Source organism: Struthio camelus, chromosome 5, assembly GCF_040807025.1.
Source record: "Struthio camelus isolate bStrCam1 chromosome 5, bStrCam1.hap1, whole genome shotgun sequence".
Classification (NCBI taxonomy): Eukaryota; Metazoa; Chordata; class Aves; order Struthioniformes; family Struthionidae; genus Struthio; species Struthio camelus.
The window spans coordinates 48,635,580-48,653,304 of NC_090946.1; the positions used below are offsets into that span (position 1 = coordinate 48,635,580).

General features: G+C 34.4%; 1 protein-coding gene across 5 annotated transcripts in view; it reads left to right on the forward strand.

Moving 5' to 3' along the window:
* Positions 1–17,725, forward strand: part of FMN1 (formin 1) — a 195,357-nt gene that overhangs the window by 154,946 nt on the left and 22,686 nt on the right. For all 5 annotated transcript variants that reach the window (XM_009689950.2, XM_009689952.2, XM_009689953.2 and 2 more), the window contains one exon: positions 17,080–17,131. In XM_009689950.2, coding sequence (XP_009688245.1) covers positions 17,080–17,131 — 52 coding nt within the window. The remainder of the gene's footprint in view (positions 1–17,079; positions 17,132–17,725) is intronic.

The following is a 17,725-nucleotide window of genomic DNA, read 5'->3' on the forward strand; positions in this document are numbered from 1 at the left end:
AAATGTCATGGAAAACCGATATACAAGTGTACAGATCAAAAGTCCTACATCCTCTGACATGAAAATAGGAGGAGTTTTCTGTTTCTGTGGGATATTTGCATGCCCGAAAAGGCAGAAAAATACCTTATGGCCTGTTTACATGTGTGAAGCAATTCCACACGAACCGTTTGATCTGGGTCACTACAACCTCATATAGAACTGTTACTTCCTTTCTCATTCATGTTTCCGTGCCTTCATGCTTCTGTTAGTTCCACCTAGATAATTTTACTTTCAGAAAAAATAATTTCGATTTAAATTGAACTAACAAAAGCTCATTGGATACTGCGATTCTATATTTTCTTACTCATCTGTTCAGTGGTAAGAAAACAAAATAATGATTCCTTATTTGGAATCTCTAGTTTTTAGATCGTAGAGTTCCTTCTAAGTAACTTGAAACCTTTTTGACATATATTTGACTTTTTTCAAAACAAATCACTGGAAGCCAAAATCATTTAGACCTTGATTTCAAGCAAGTATCCAGGAAGACATTTTGATTATTTTTGTTTTTCATCCCTAATATCCTTACTCAAATAATTATATTATCACATTACTGATTCCCAGCTTGCATTTGTTTTCACCTAACTTCATTTCTTTCCATTTACTTCCTTACCAATACTGAATATGCCATTTTACAGTAGCGTTCATATAAGAAATTTACCCCACTAACTTCTTTAATAACTCTGCTGTGGTATATTTCAGCTGGTAGGGCTTCTGTTTCTTGTTGATTATTTCCTGCTTGTTCTTGTATATATAAATACTCCTTGTCTTGAATGCGGATTTTGTGCTGTAGACGATCATACGTGGTGATTTATTCTGTTGTACTGGTGGTACTTTTTGTATTGACCTAGGGGAAGCATCCTTCCTTTCTTAGTTTATAGTCCACTTACCTATTTGATTTGAGAGTAGGAGTGTAGGAATTTATTTTATTAAAGCAAGCAAAAGTCTTTTCAGTCAAAACCCTAGTACTTTAGCAATCAGAACAATGTATAAAGTAGAATGCTAGCATCCCTCATTAGAAAAGCAGAAGTCAAGAATATTCAAAGACACCATTATCAGTACCGTTTTTAAAATACAACAAAATTTTGTGCTTCTCTCTTACTGCTAGGAGATATCTTTATACATTTTAATACAGTCAAAAAGTCGGAAGAAATTTACCCTGCTACTTACTTCCTTTAACAGTCTGACCTACTGTTATTTTAAAAACAGATATAGACATTATATTTTAAGTCCTTATTCATAGCAGTTTGGTATAGCTTGCCCACACTTTACTTAAAATATCAGAAAACCCTGCAAAAGATTTAAAATTCTTGCTTCTCAACATTAAAATGTAGCCCTTCTACCAATAAAGAATCAATATAAACAGAAAGAAAAATATCATAAAGTCTTAGAAAAAGTATTCTAAAACTGTATATGACACTAACTCACATAGTTGTCTTTACAATAGTATTGTATTTGTCTACCTTAATCTATATATTGGATCACAGTACTTGTGTTCCCTTTTATTTGTAAAGCTCTTGAACCTTTTAGTGCTGAATGAGCAGACCAAGAAAATCGAGAATAATTTTTACAAAGCACTGAATTTCAATCATAATGCCTTTTTAAATGCGGAACGTAAAAAATCAGCAGAAGAGCAATGGTGTTTGCAAGGATCTCACAGTTGCCTTGATTTTCTGGGTTACTTGCAATTATGAAGCTGCTTATGTCAGCTAGAAAACATTTCTCTGTAAAGGTAACCCGTTCTACAAGATACCACACGCTATTGCTGACTCTGAGACTGTTCAGTCTGCGTATCGAATACTGATTCTCCATTTTGTGAATAAAGTGTGCAAATATGAAGACTTTTAACTTCAAAGCTTTATTTTCTGTTCTACATATCATAACTCTTTTTTCCCCTTCATTTGTTTTCACTGAGATGTTTTATTATCTCTGCCACACATATGCAGTTCTCACATTAAACAGTGTGGGAGGATATTTATGTCCAGTGTCAAACATGAAAAATATGTCATACTTCCTTGCAATGATAATGTTTGCTTAAAACTTTTTATTCTTCCCAGCAATGACATTACAGATCTTGCGAAGTTTGTGTTTAGATGTGGAACACTGTTTTATATGCCAGCAGCAGAATTACTTTAATCTTTCAAACTGTTTGTGACAGTCATAACTGTTTTCATCACTCAGAGACCCGTGTATTTAAACAGATGAAAGAGTGATTTACAGAAATTGGCGCGAGCCTGCAAAGCACAGATCCTTAGTGCTGTGGTACTCTGAGATTTTGCAGTTAGACAATAGCCTCAATCCATAAGACACCAAATAAGGTGTCCTGGAATGTGATTGTATCCATATGCCTCTAACTAATGCAATATTGACACAGGGAGCTGATTCAAAGAACAAGTTTGCTCTGAAATGAACATGCTTCTTCCTCTACTAGCAGAAGAACTACCAGCATCGAGGTTCTGAAAATTGATGTTAATTAAAAATACGACTTTCAGAAAATTTTCGGTTTTTTTTTGAGACAGACTCGCATCTGATTGCTATAATCAGTTCCACTATAATCATGAATTGCTATAAAAATCGGAGGGTTAAATTCCATTAGAATGTGAAATATGAATGTAATTCAGAAGCACTTGTAATTAAAGAGCAATAAGTCATCTTCTGTTAGAAGACAGGGAAAGAATTTCTGAGACCATAGTTCCTTCCAGCTTTTTTTCAGTTGGATTGTCTCTGTTATACTGAGTTACGGTGGCTGACATATCATTGGCATTTCGTAACAGAGGAGGATTTCCTATTAATGGCAACTGAATCACAAAATGAATGTCAGTGTTACTACCCTTGATTTAATACCAAAAATGATGACGTTTGTGATAGTTATAGAATATATACCTAAAATTACTGATACCTTTAACATAATCACTGTTAGCTTGTCTGGAATCTAACATTTTCCTCTTAAATTCTTATCATCACCCTTATTTTGTGTTCAATTACTGTGGATTTCTTCCGGTACTCATATCATAGGCCTATAAGCAGACTGAATCTTAGGTCATGTGTGTTGCATTTCCATAGGTATCCTATTAGGTTCTTGTTTTAGTCCAGCTGATTTCTTCTTCTTTACTATGTTGTAGTGAATTTCCTGCACGATCTCCTATTTATCTATTTATTATCTTCCTGAGTCTCACTGTTCTCTGTACTGATTTGCAACTCAGTGTTGGCATGCAGTTTATCTGGACTTGCTCTCTCTCTTCCATGGCACATCCTGGCCTTATAACATAGTATTTGTGCTGATATTGAAAGTCATTGAATGAATAGAATTTAAATCCCCCTGAAAGCTTTCCTTGGCAAGAAATCAGGATACTTACTGATTAATTATTTAGGATTATATTTCCTAAGAGCAAGCTGCTTACATGGATGGAAGAAATTACTGCAAGGAAAGAACAGAGTCGTGAATTAGAAGGGACAGGATAAAGGAGATTAATGTGCTTATTTAAATAGTGAAAGGCCTGAACACACTTGTTCACAGAAGACTTTCATACCTACTGTCATGCTGGTCACTCTCCCCTTATGTTTGTCCCCTGACCTCTGCAATTTCAGACCATACCCTATGGATCAAGTTTGGAAATAGCTTTCACTGTAATGTTTCCTGCTTTTGGTTTGTTGATCATTGTTCTCAACCATGTTAATTACCTGTGTGGAAAAATGAGTATCTTGTTTTAAAGTTTTTCGCAAGGGAGTGATACAAATATGTGTGGCTGAAAATTTGAGCAAGAAAATGCAGCGCTCTGGATTAGGATCTATAATAGTGTAAGCTCTGGGGCTTTTTGTTAAGGAATAATAACAGGTAAGATCTGTAGATCAGACATGGATGGAGTAGCCATCAAAAAGAATTTTCTTTTGAAGGCAAAAAGACAAATAAATTTGACACCCAAGCCTGCTGAGCAAGGTCTAGTAGAATCATTTATTCTGAGAACAAAAACAACCATCGCGATGTTCTTAGGGTAATTCTGAGAAATTTGAAGCTAGTTAAAAGACAAAGTACCAGGTTGCTACTAAACTCCCACAATTGGAGAATGACAGGATGAAAAGATGTGGATGATACAGTGTGGTAAGATTACAATTGCCATAAAAGACAGACGACTACTGAATCCAAGAAGCGTCCCTGATTTCAGAAGGTCACTTCAACTGCTCCTGCAGGCTCTGCATCCTCTGCGCTAATATCTTTATACCTAAATACTTCAGATGCCAGGGCAAGATATTTAAAATATCTTGCACTGAAATTCAATTTCGGTGACTTTGTCCTGGTAACTTTGCTCAGGCTTGAAGGCTTGCTGCTTATCAAATTATGATCGTATCATTCCCTGGACTTTCTTGCATTTCTGTATTTTTTCCTTCACAGAGACCAGGCTTCTTCTGAGTCACGTCTGGCATGACCTTTCATGCTTGATGTTCAACACTCTGTTCAACACCACAAACAGCTTTGTTGTGAAGCTTTAAGTTCTAATACTAATATTCTAATTCCAGGAGTTTTCAGGCCAGTACTAAAACTTAAAAAGAATTTATCCAATTTTGGGATCCTGCTAAATACCTTTTTTTTACATGATTTCCATTCTTACAGGAATGTATTTTCCTGAGCACTTACAGTGCTTCTGTGTGTCATTGTACCAGAAGAGAAGTCAGTAATTTTTTTCTCCTAATAGCTGTATGAATGGAATTGGAACTCTATTTCTGTCAGAGCATATAAGTCAACCCAAACATTATATTAGTGTCAGGGTTTTTTTAAGCTATCTGAGCTTTGCCCAAGGTCTGCTATTTTGAAAGAGGTTAAAAATAAATAGAAGAACTTCTTTGCAGCTACTGTAAAGCAAAATTTGGGATATAAGTAATTGTACAAAGCATGCGTTTAAAATGTTTCATCTTGAGAAGACTCCACAGTCCGCAGATGCCCGCCTCCCAGTGTTGCCATCTCTGGAGTGGAGTGTGGCGACAGGGCGTTCTAGTGCGGAGCGGGCAAGGAAATCTGACCAGAAGCAGTAGTGTAGCTTCACTGGCCAAACAGAAGCATATACAAGGTAAAGTTTGCACAAGCTAAAAGGAAAAACTGTTTCATCAAATGTATTTGTTTTGATTATCTGTAATGTTACCAGTGCAGTTGATCAGTAAGTGTTTTTAATGTGTTACCTTTAATTTTGCACCAAGGGCCTGACCCAGGTTTGACTGAAACCATCTGAGTGAGTTATAGTTGAATGGGTGGTGGATAAAGCATACTTATGCATGAGATTATTTAAGCTTTCCACATCAGGTACTCTTTCTTTACACGTAATTGGGCAGCTGCTAGGACAGAGAAACCCCAGGCTTGATTAGGAGAGCTGACTCTACATTTTTGTATGAAATTATGGTAGGGAAACTTGTGCTTTCCAGTCTTTAGATGTCAGACATTGTTCACTTCAGTGTAATTTGAGATTGTTTGGGTTTTGATGTGAATAAAGTAAATTGCCTTAAGATTTAAGTTTTCTTTTTGAATATAAAATTTTCCAAAAATGTTATAAAATAAGCTGTCCCATTCAGTTTTCAGTGTAAAGAAAATTCTGTCATTAGAAGTAGGGATGCATCAAATTCCAAAATATATTACTACTTTTATTCTGCAAATGGTTTTATAAATCCGTTCAAGAGTTTCTTGTTTTAGTAGAGCAACAAATGAAAAGGAATTGAGTTCATTATGACTGGGTATATCACATTAGAATGAATTTAGATATAACATTGATACGTTTTGTGTAAATTATCATTCTCAGAAGTTTTTGTATCTTTTAATAGATGAGATGATTGAACCAAAAGGTAGTAAAATAAAACTTCAGCTATATCTATGTAACTTTGGTACTAACACTTCAGTGTTTGAATTGTCTCCATCTTTTAGGATTTCACTTCAATGATGCTTTTCATATGTTTCTATTCTTTGGTTGGCCTTTTGTAATGGCCTTCTATTATTATTGAGTAAAGTCATTTTCATGAGATAAAAGGTAACAATAAACAATGAGATAACAGTAAAAGCCCAAAGGTATAGTGAAAAGAAAGCCTGCAATCGTGGCCTTTGCTGCTGCACTCACGTTGCCTGATCCTGTTATATAATACTAATAGTATCGTCTTTATTTTTACATGAGGGGAAGTACAAGCCATAGAAAAACATTTACACACATACACTACAGGAAAAAAACATCAGAATACTCCAACATGGAGTCCAACACAGAAAATAAACAAATTGTCAAAAAACAAAATAGACAAGGTAGATGCAAGAATAATAATTATCATTCTTGTTATTTTCCTAGTTTGAGTTATGCTAATACATTTTTTTTCTTTGCTACACTGTTCTCATTTATTGCTCTCATGATGGTAGAATCTGAGTGCTTTTAGGAGCAAATTAAGCAGCATGACTAATGTGTGTCATGCATGCTATACTTCTCCTCTCATCCTTTCTCCATAAGGAAAATGATCGGTATTTTATTTAGAGATTTAGAAAATTTTTTTAATACATATTCTGCTATGTGTTTATTTTAAAGACGGCAAGCACAGAGAACTGTTTGCCTTATACTTGAATGGTTTGGTGTTTCTTATAAAAACATTGATTAAAAGAATCTTGGCAAAAGACTTTTTTAAACTTACTATACTAAAAATGCATTATTTATCTCTGTATTTTGTTTGTGGCAAGTAGAGGTATGGCAGATGCAACTTGGCTTTTCTTTTACTTTTTGTTTCAAATGACAGGCCTTTCAAAAGTAGCAGCTAGCTAATTTTCCCTGCTCAAGGCTCAGTTGTAGAAGAATTTTGAGTTAAAAATAAGAATTAAATACATTAGTAGTGTGAAATCCTATCATAAATATTTGTGATTTTGTGAAGGAGATTATTACATTTTTATTTGGGGAATTATTGTACATATGGTTATGATTTTTTTAATTTGACTGTCAAGTGTTTCTGCATAATATAACTCTATAGTCCAACAGAGTTGTTTTTACTATTGATGTGGTCTTCAACTAGACGTTAAATAAGACACACTTGCTTTTTTACAAAGACATAGGTGATTTTTGAATAATATAAGTTCTTTATTTTGTAATCATGCTTTTTTAATATTTTATATTTTCCAAGCTGAATCTTAGGATTTCATATGAAATATGAGATATTTTTTAAACTGGAAGGTCATTGGCTTAAAATTCAGAGTTTTCTGAGAATAATTTCTCTCTCTTGTATAAGGAACACAATTCTTTTTGCTTAAACAGGATCCTTATAGGAATGCAGCATTCATTAAAGAATTAAAAAAATATATTTGTAGTATCATTGAAAAGACTAATAAGGCAATAAGCTTATTATCAGAATGGAGAAGAAAAAGATAATTTTATTTCAGCTATGTTTCAGAATTTTACATTTTATTTTACGTATTTCCCGTTCCATACTTTTCAGTATATTTGAACTCTACTCAGATCTGTAGAGGATATGCATGCAAAAGCATTTTTATATTACTAATGATTTTATTGTTTTTTCAAACCAAAGTTAATTAATGAAATCTTAGGTAGCTAGATGGGTTTTTCTTCAGACATGAAGAAGACCAAAACACTGAACTGTAGAGGCCAGCCCTCTCTTATCAGATCAGAGGTGCTAGCAGAGCAGAGGGAAGAAGTTTGCTGTATACCTGATCTGTAGTTGTCTAAGAAATTTTCCCAACAAGGAGCGTTCATTTGTCACACTTCACTAAAGTGCAGTTACAGCAATTATAAAAATGAATAGTAGACAAAATCTGCTATAATATTTCACTGAACTTACTTTTAAATATACATATCTAATATCAGCAGTTAGTTTTGCCTTTTGTTTCGTTTTGATTTGATTTACCTTTAAACGTGGGCAGCCGTGTATTTGGTGATCAGTTTGGGCTTGAGATCCCCCCCCCCACCCCCGTGTCTGTGTAGCAGAACAAAAAGGGGGAAGGTGACTGTCATACTTCCAAGCAGCGCGTTTTTAGAAGGTCAGAATGATTAAACTCTTTCTCAATAATGTAGTTTTTCTATTCATGCTTTTTTATTGACAGTCTTTGCTTCTTAAAGAACCTTCATTGCTTCTTTTATTTAAACAAAAACATAGCAAAGAAACAGATGTGTCCCATATAAAATATGCAATAAATCTTGTCTCACAAATTCTTTGCTCTGAACTTTCTGACAGAAACTGTCAAATATCCACTTTAATTCTGGTATAAAATGTTCACTTTGTGTCATGGCGCCAACCACCATATGCTGGAATGAAGTCAGTAACCAGCAATAAAAAAAGGCAACATACGCACCTTTGAAACAGTACAAGCAATCAACAGCGAGAAAGGTCTATATAAATCTATGGAGAATTAATCTCGGCCTTGCCACTATCCTGCTGTGCGTTTACAATGAGACTTTGCTCCCGACCACCAGAAGTGGCTTGCTTTGAGGAAAAAGTGTGTCCTAATGAGGGGAAAATGCACGGAAAACAAAGCAGCGGCTTTTAACCCCCCACCCCCCTCCTTTGGATCACCTAGAAGAGCATGTCCTAGTGTGTTCAAACATGTGGGGCCACTGCACACCACGCATTGCTGTACTTTAGCCGATCATGTGAAACCAATCTTTCCTGAGCTCAATCAGCAGAAGTGACTTTTGCTTCATAAATCATTGTTATCATGCCACAGGAGGAGGCAATGCTGTGGCTTTTCTCTCCTAAAACTTCTCAGGCCACCAGTTTCACAAGCTTTTCTGAAATTAGTTTCATTCTATTGGTGTAATTGCCTATTCTTTACCCACCAGAGTAGCTGTTGGCTCACTATCCATTTAACATATTGTTTTGGCATTTCCATCTATCTCGTGTTTTTGAGAAGACCTGCTTCCCATTGGTAATAACAATCATTCGTCATGTATTCAGATGTATTGACCCTGATTTTAAAAAATGCTGAACCTCAACGTTTTTACTTCTGCTTGCAACAGAAGATTGTAGTTATAGTAAATTTGAACAGTTAGTTCTCCCAAACACAGAACAGATTGGATTTAACCTTGTTCTCTTTGAAAGGATTAAAACAATTTTCCAGTTCTGTAAACTGTTTAGATACATTTAGTCATCTCTGAGAGATTAATCTGCAAAAACACATTTGGAATTAGACTACAACATTATAGGAGTTTATTAAAAAGGAATTAGAACTGTAATATATTTCTATAGTGTTTAAGCACTAGCAAGCTTTAAGTTAGTGCTTTAAGTTCTCTGGAACCACAAGTATGGGAGGGTGGGAGATTAATGCTGGCTAAATTGCATCTTAATATAATGCAGTTTATAATAAATTTAATTGGAATAATTTGAAACATATAATGCTGATTCCTGCATTATAATTAATAACTGCAGAATACTGGAATATAAGACTAATGTTAGTTCTAATTTTAATGAAACAATGACTTTTTTTTTTATAACAAGGTAACTGCAAAAATAATTTTAAAATCCACTTTACAGAATGCAGTAAAAGCATCATACTACATAGGTGTATGTTGAGGGTGTTGAGAAAATATATATAAAAGTTCTCTTTTTATGGTTAGTTCTAATGTTCTGGTAAACAGACCTTCAGCACTTTTTCTCGCAAATTTATAGACAACATTATCACTTTTAAAAGAAAACATAATTTCCTAGGTTTTTTATTACCTATGATAATAAACACTTTCTTGAATGTATTGCTTGAGAGTGTTCTGATGTAGTGTGTACACAAAGCGTGTGTGTACGCAAAGGTTTGTGCTTTGTTATGCTTCAGTAACCTAAAAAATACTAAACATTTTAAATGCTTAACATTTTCTGCATGCTTAATATTAATTAACCTTGCCTAATATTGCCTTAATATTAATTAACCCAGTGCCTAAGGTGCAAGTAATAATAAGTAGTAGGAATAGTAATAGTTGTGATTACTTATGGGAAAACTTGGTTGAAGCTAACTTCTCAAGACTGCACAGAGACCCTTTGTATGATGGAAACATTTGTATATTTTCATCATTGGATGTGGGTTTCTTAGCTTAGAAACAATTTTTGTACCACTGCAAAGGAAAATAAACTTATAAGGATTGGTTTAGGGAAGCGTGATTAAGACCTCATGGAGGCAAGTGTTCTGATGATTGTTTTGAAAGGATTTAAGATGTCTATACTAGTATTTAAAGCATCTAAAAAAAATTGCATAGCCAAATCCTATGTTAAAAATGTGACATTTTCTAAATTAGAGAGGGTAAAGGAAACAAGCTTATGGGATCATACTGCCTGTTGTTTGTTCCTCTGCCAGTAGTTTTCTAATGCACTAGCCAATTTAGACTAAATGTGGTGGAGTTAGAGGTCCTAAGATATTAAGCTCCTAAAATCACAATAAAAATACGTGACTAAATAGAGAAGTGTGACCTTATTAGCCTTCCAAGGACAGAAAGGCTGTATCATGAACTCAACTCTTAGTAAACATTAATGAATCCACCTGGGAACTCACTCCGTAATACAGATCTGTAGTAGACTAAGTTTCATTGGTTCCATTGCTCCTGGAACTACTTGTTTAACTCATGTTATTGAAGAAAGATCTATTGGGGGATGGGGACAGGAGTGTGTGTTTGGGGGTTTTTCCGTTCTGATATGATAGAACAGAAAACTGTGTTAACATACAATGAAATATTTACATGCGATTTCCAGGTTGTCTGTTAAATTTCATGAGTGCGTAAAGGCTACAAATAAAAAGTTAGTGACTAGCTAAAGTAAGTTAATCAAATAATGCATATTAGAAAAAAACAGTTGGTAGGAGTCTGTACATAGAACATGTATCTTTTTTATTATTTTTGAAATATAACATTGTTATCAGACAAAAAACTTCTACGTAAGAGTGGTGGCCTGTAGCCCTGTTAAATAATCTGTAATTGTATTGAGTAGGGAGTTTTCAAATTTGAAATTCAGAACAATCAGAAATAAAACTGTATCACGCTATGTATTCTCTCATTTGCTACGTTTATATATGAAGTTAATTCTTACGTAATAAGATTTCTTTTTTGTAGACCTAACTCAAAAATAATATAATAATGTGAAAATAGCAGAAAATTTAGTCACAGATATACAGATACAGCTCTAGATACACAGAGTTTTGTTGAGTATTTTTCTTCCTAGAACAGGACACACTGTGTTTTTCAGCATCTGCCCCAAAATTTCTGACACTAAAAACCCTTAAAGTTATTTGGAAAGCCTTTTCAAGCTTTGGAGTATAAATGTCTGAAATTATAAAATTCCTTTTTACTGTGAGTACCTCATCTCTGAGAACTTTTGTGCCTTTGATTGATATTTGCTTTATTATATGATATATTTTCTAGAAGTAAAGTGAACAGACCTGAAATTGTATTCGATCTGTTTGAACTGTAAAACTTCCCATTATGCCCACAGCATATGATACCACATTCAAAACTGAATTTCCATGTCTTTAACAATTCAAAAACTCAATTTTCATACTTAATATCTTACTTATTTTTGTCAAGTCATGTTTTCAAAATACAGTATTTTCCAGTTTGATAATCAAGAAAAGAAAATAGAGGTGATAACTTTCTTTCCATTCTTTGATGTTACACCCTCTTGCATTCATATGTGATATTTTCATGAATACTTGTTTATTTGCATATAACATTTGTTAATTTATTTAAAACATTCTGTTCATTTGATTTGCATTCCTTTAAAATTCACATTTCACATTGTACTTTTACCGTAAGGTCTTCTGACTTCAGAAGATATACCTGGTACTCAGGCATATCAGCAATGGAATATTTGGATTGCAGTTTGGATTTTAGAAAATGTGGATCTCAGTTATCAAATGCTGATAGGTTTTCATACTTTAAAAAGGACCAAGAAGAGTAAGGGCCATTGTTATATATTCTCCTTATCCTGTAATGTCATAGATTATGACATTTGGCACTTGGAAAGGACAAAAAAGATGACCAAACTGAACTTCTGTGGGGATATACGTTTCTTCCTCAACTCTTGATTAAGGGGCTAGTACCATTCTAGCTTCCCAGATCATAGGTAGGCTGCTTCTTCTGACACTGTTTTGGCATGTCTGCTTAAGAGGTTTTAGTCGTGACTAGTAGGGAAGGTGTGTCCTTGTGAGCCTACGAACTGTCATAATAGCCTCTTCTCATTATTTTAAAAGCCTCTGTCCAGACTCTAAAGTTTAGAGAGGAATTTCAGTAGGGTTTTTTTGTTGTTTTCATTTTTGCATATTTTTTGCTTTTTGTCAATGTCTTATCTGAGATTCTGTCTTAACAGCGGTTGATTGGAACGTGTCAGTCAGAAAAGACCTATCTCCTTCCTTGGGGCAAAAATTCAAATACCTTGGTTTTGGGTTTTTCCCCCCTCAGAAAAACCTGTAATTTTCCAGTCCCTAAGTGTTCATGAAGCATGCTTTTTTTGAACCACTTGGACTCAACCTTGAAATGTGAAACTAATAGTTCTAATTTCTCCACCCTGACAGTTAGTTCTCATGAATGTGAAGATGCTCATTCTTCCAGAATGTTTATAAAGCAAAGTTTTAATATCAGATCTTTCAGTATTGAAAATAATGAGAATCTGAAAAACATGGAAGCTGTAATGGACACAACCAGATCATTAGACTTGTGTGAACCATCCTTCTTAAATGCATTCATAGGTTTAATGTCAGAGAGAAATGACATTAGTTTTAAATTTTTTGATTTGTGAGGTAGATGTAATGTAAGCTTTTTGAGTAGTTGCATGTCCCCATTTTTCTTTCTGTGTCCTCTTAGAGCAAGTTATCTCATCGTTCTGCTTGCCTCTGTTCTCCAACGTTCAGTCTGTACCAAGATTTACCTTGTACCTTTTCTTTCCTTCATTCTTTGGAAAACCATTTCATAGTAGCCTGCTGTATGAAGAAGTCTTGATTCTGTTGTAACTGGGAGCTGCTATGCATACGTAAGACCCATTACAAATATATGTATTTTCTGATATTTTCTCAGAATAGTGGTTTGCATTGTTTCATCCTTTGCCAGTAAAATATGCTTTGTAAAGTAATAAGGATTTTTACCATTTCACTCTAGTACTTTTTCACTCTTAGAACTGTTTCAGGATCATGGCTCTTCAAATGCTTACCTCCACGTTTTAGTAAAAGGATAGCACCAGAGCTATCTCAAATTCGTAAAGTAAATTCATAACATAATACTCCATTTACTCTTTTATCTTTGATAGTGCTAGATGGTGCTAGATTCGGGCACCAGGATGTGTAATATTTCCCAGTGACTGGCCTTCAGAGTCTATCTATCTATAACTGTTCATATTATAAAAGACAATTCTTACAGCAGATTGGAACTTCATATTTTGTAGATACCAGCTTTCCTTTCAAAACTTTTGTCTCTATTAAGGCACAGAAATTCTTGACTGAGCCTGGCTTTCATTCCTATATTCAAAGAAGATATATTGGTTGAGATTGCCTGCCTGTCATACTACTGGATCTGAGACTCTTTTCAGGATATGGCCTTAATCAAATCCGAACAGTAGAGCATATTAAGAAACTGCATTTGGACGTGAAACCAGACAGTAAATTTTGCATTTGATCATTCCCTGTCATTTTCAACAGTAGTCAAGCCTAATGGCTCAGAGATAGAAGGATGTCTCCTTACGAAATGCAGCATATGGGAAGTTATTTTGAAGAACCTCTACATAATACATATGCATGTAATGTAGACCATCTATGCCTACGTTATAGAATAATTTGGTGCAGTAGGAGTGGATCAGGAGGTTGAAGCGGCAGAGGCTGACGCTGCTATATTTAGTGTATGTGGTTTAGAGATTTTACTTCAGGTTAGACTTAACGTTAGTCTCATCTTCTGAAGTGAATGTCTCCACCTCATGTGTGGTTCAAAGCTGTCCTATTAAGGATTGGAGAGGACTTGGTGTGGAGCTTCCTGTTTAGTTTCCTCTTAGTTTGCAAGCACCAAAACTTCTTTGCAAAGCAAACTAAGCCAATGATCAATAAGTGGAGGTGGTGAGGGAATTCACTTCAAAACCATGCTACTCCTGCAACAAATCAAAAAGCTAATGTCAATAGTCACTGTATTTCATTATTCACTGCAGTCAATAAAAAAAATAGTGAATGCAAGTATCAGGAGGTTATTTCAAAACAAACAAAATGAGATTGTTCTTCATGTTACATGTAGTTAAGCCCTAGAACGCTTCCCAGGGCAATTTATGAAAGCTAAAAGGTTTATAAAAATTTAAGCAGAGATTGGACAAGTTCATGGAAGAGAATCTATTGAGAATTACATAGAAATGACATCTGGTGTCCAGTGCAGGAAGCCTCTGAACTGCAAAACCATGGAGACAGAGAGAACACTGAGAGAAAGGATAGTATGCCTGCCCTGTTCGTTTATTCTTCCTGAGCAGTTGATGCTTTAGCCTCTGTCACAGGCAAGATATTGGGCTAGATGGATCCTTGTACATGGCTGTTATTACATTCTTAAGTAAACTGAGGAAACTGCAATCAAGCGTGTGGTTTAAGGAGGAAAGAATCAAATGATCCCACTTTAACGAAAAGAAATCTTAGGAGAGCAAATGAGGTGTTGCCAGAGAAATAAAAAGAAAGAGGTTGATTTATGCAATTCATTTTAATTGCCCTCAATAGTTTTATATCTTGACTGTGAGGCTTCTTTGAGGAATCTGTTGAGGAAAATATAATCTTTCTCTCTTTTATATTCTAAGTGACAGTTTTAGTTGAAAACTGAGAAAGTGCCACTCTTTCCAACCATTTCTAGAAAATAAGTCTTTAACATCACAGAACATTTAAAGAAGCAGTATAAATACGTTACAGTAAAAAATACTATGGAGTAAAAGCTGTTTCAGGGAAACCTTTACTGATAGTATTGATAGTGATAAATGTTGCAGGGGGTGGAGGGAGGAAGGAAGAGCAGGATGTTACAGATAAGTGAAGTATTATAAATGCTCAGTGGAAGATTACTTAGAAATTATAAAGAAAATTAGCAAATTGCTCTGGTTTCTTGTTATACTTGTTGTGTAGTGTTTGTAACTCCTATTTACCTAGAATTTGTTGCATGGAGTTCTTTTGTTCTCTTAACAAGTCTCAACATTTTAATTTCATGGAAACGCTTTTAAATAGTGCTTGGGTAGAGATGTTTAAAAATATGGAAAATCCTGGCTGTTATATAGTAGTTATTTTCTTACTTCTTTTCCCTTATGTTCAGACACACACACACACACACACACACACAAACACACACGGAGTTCTCTTAATGTAAACTTTGCATGTTCCTTCCTAACAGTCATACATTGTTTCCACTTTCTAGAACAGATTAAAATTCTTTTCCTCTGCCTTCCCTTATTCTGTTCTTACAAGATTAAAAAACAGTAAGTCGGGTCTTATCACCTAACTATAAAGCTGTAACTGTGTTGTCCATGTTAGTTACTATGTTCTTCTGTAGGTGCAGTTATATCACAGACTACTATTTCTGTTGTAGCTGTGAATGTAGCTGTGTTGGGAAATTTGGTGTACTTAACGTTTTTTTGTCTCCTTAAAAACTAGAAAGCAATTATTAATGTAATCATAAACTGTAAAATTTTATATCTAGTTCAGCTTCTAATGATATACAAATGTATATCATTTATACAAATGTATACAAATGTAAGAGCTGTGGAAATCGTTACCATAGTGTGAATTAAGTATAGCAGATTGACTTTAGCCAGCTGAATTTCTCAGGAGCCTGAAACAAAAACAATAAATCAAAGCTGCCCTACTTCAGTTGTAGCTGTCTTGCCACTAAGATTTGATGCTGAGAATTCGGTGGTGTAGAATTCAGTGTTTTCCTTGCCCAGGGCTCACAACATTGTTCCTTGCTTTTCCATACTGAAATAATCTGAGTAAGTGCCTCCAGTGCGTTTGCCCAATATAAGTAAAAGTATGAGTTGAAAGTAATTTATGTTTTGTTAGCAGTGTTCTGAAGTAAGCCAGTTTTTAAGTGATTTTAACTACTTTAATACAAATCTCTGTGTAGGTACCGATTTCTCAGTGGCCTTGTCTGTGAACTCAAGTTTATAACTATAACTGTATTTCAACCAGGGTATGTACTCCTGTAGACTGAGCAGCATAAAGATACAGCTCTTTATCTCTGGATCATCACAGAATCTGGATTCTGTCTATATTAATATTTGCACTTACAAAATTGTTCCATTGTGGAATAGGAATAACTTTTCCACTTTAGTATTTTTTTACGTATGTGGTATTCTGCTGCAACTAAGGTGACTAGATGGAATTAAGAAGAATTGGTCAACGTTTTGAGAAGTAACTAATGTTTTTGAAAGCTACAGTGCTTTCCCAGCTCAGGGAACGCTTTCCGAAGTGCAGAATACCCATCTTTTGAAAATCAAATCCTTTTAAATAGTTAATGTGAGTATTCAATAACAGAGGTGCTCAGATTCACTAACCATATTTCAAACACTTGGCTGCTTTTTCAAAAAATCATGTACATACCATACATTTAAAACTTGGTACATGTGTTTTCACTTTCCAACTTCCTGAACAAAATGTGATAGCTATATGGAACAGTTGGTGTTAACTATGTTTGATACCTGTTCAGCAACTTCCAATTATTTGCATTGCAAAAACAGGTTTAAATTTGTGAGTTTTGGTCTGCAACAATAAACAAACATACACAAGTTAGTGTTGTGTTTTTAATCTGGAAATCCAAGTTTGATTGTTTGCTTTTTATTCTGATTAATGTCCACTACTCTACACTGTAGTAATGGTTTTAACTTTTCAAATCTGATACACTGCATTGAATGACTTCATTCATTCACTTCTAATGAATGAATTAGAAACATTCATTTAGGTACTATGCACAAGAATTAAACAATAATTGAAAATAATGAAATGTTTATCACTTGATTATATTTAGTACAGAACAAATTTTGAATGCAAGAAATGTGTAATCTGCGAGATCTCTAAAACATTAAGGCAGTAATTCGTATCTTCGGAATGTTTTTCATTGGCAGCTAAAGAAGAACATAAAAAAGAAGAGAGCAGTTTGGAAAACGCACAAAAATGGTAAGTTTTTTGCTAGTGTTTTCTAACAGTTTATTTTGGTCAAAGATGTTATTGATGTTAGGAATCACATTAAACAGGAAAAAGCATCTGTACTTCAAAGAAGAAATATCATGCTTCCTGAAAATTTCTTATGTAGTCTTCCAGGAAAAAGTTTAATGGAGTTTTTAGCCGACGTACTGTATTTGAGGTTTAATTACCTTCAACATTGAATTGAATACTAGTCTTAAAGAATATTGTAATAACTGATTAACTACTTAGCGTAGTAAAAATATATTCTACTATCACTGCACCTTTTCACCATTTAGGCTATTGAATGTACACTAACAAACCAGTTAGTGAAACTAATCTTTAACTGTCTAAGGATCTATGCCTTACTTAGGCCAAAGGAGGCACGCTAAGGGAGGAAATAACTAATGGTTAACTGATGGTTTCTAGACAGATTATAAATGACATAAGTTACTATTTCTAATAAATACTGTTCACTAAGTTATATTCTTGTGAAGTTAAAGCATCTACCTTTAACCTTACTCATATTAGCTATGGAGCTGCTATAATTTGGTTGAGGTAATTTTGGTTGTCACAACTTTTAGTTAC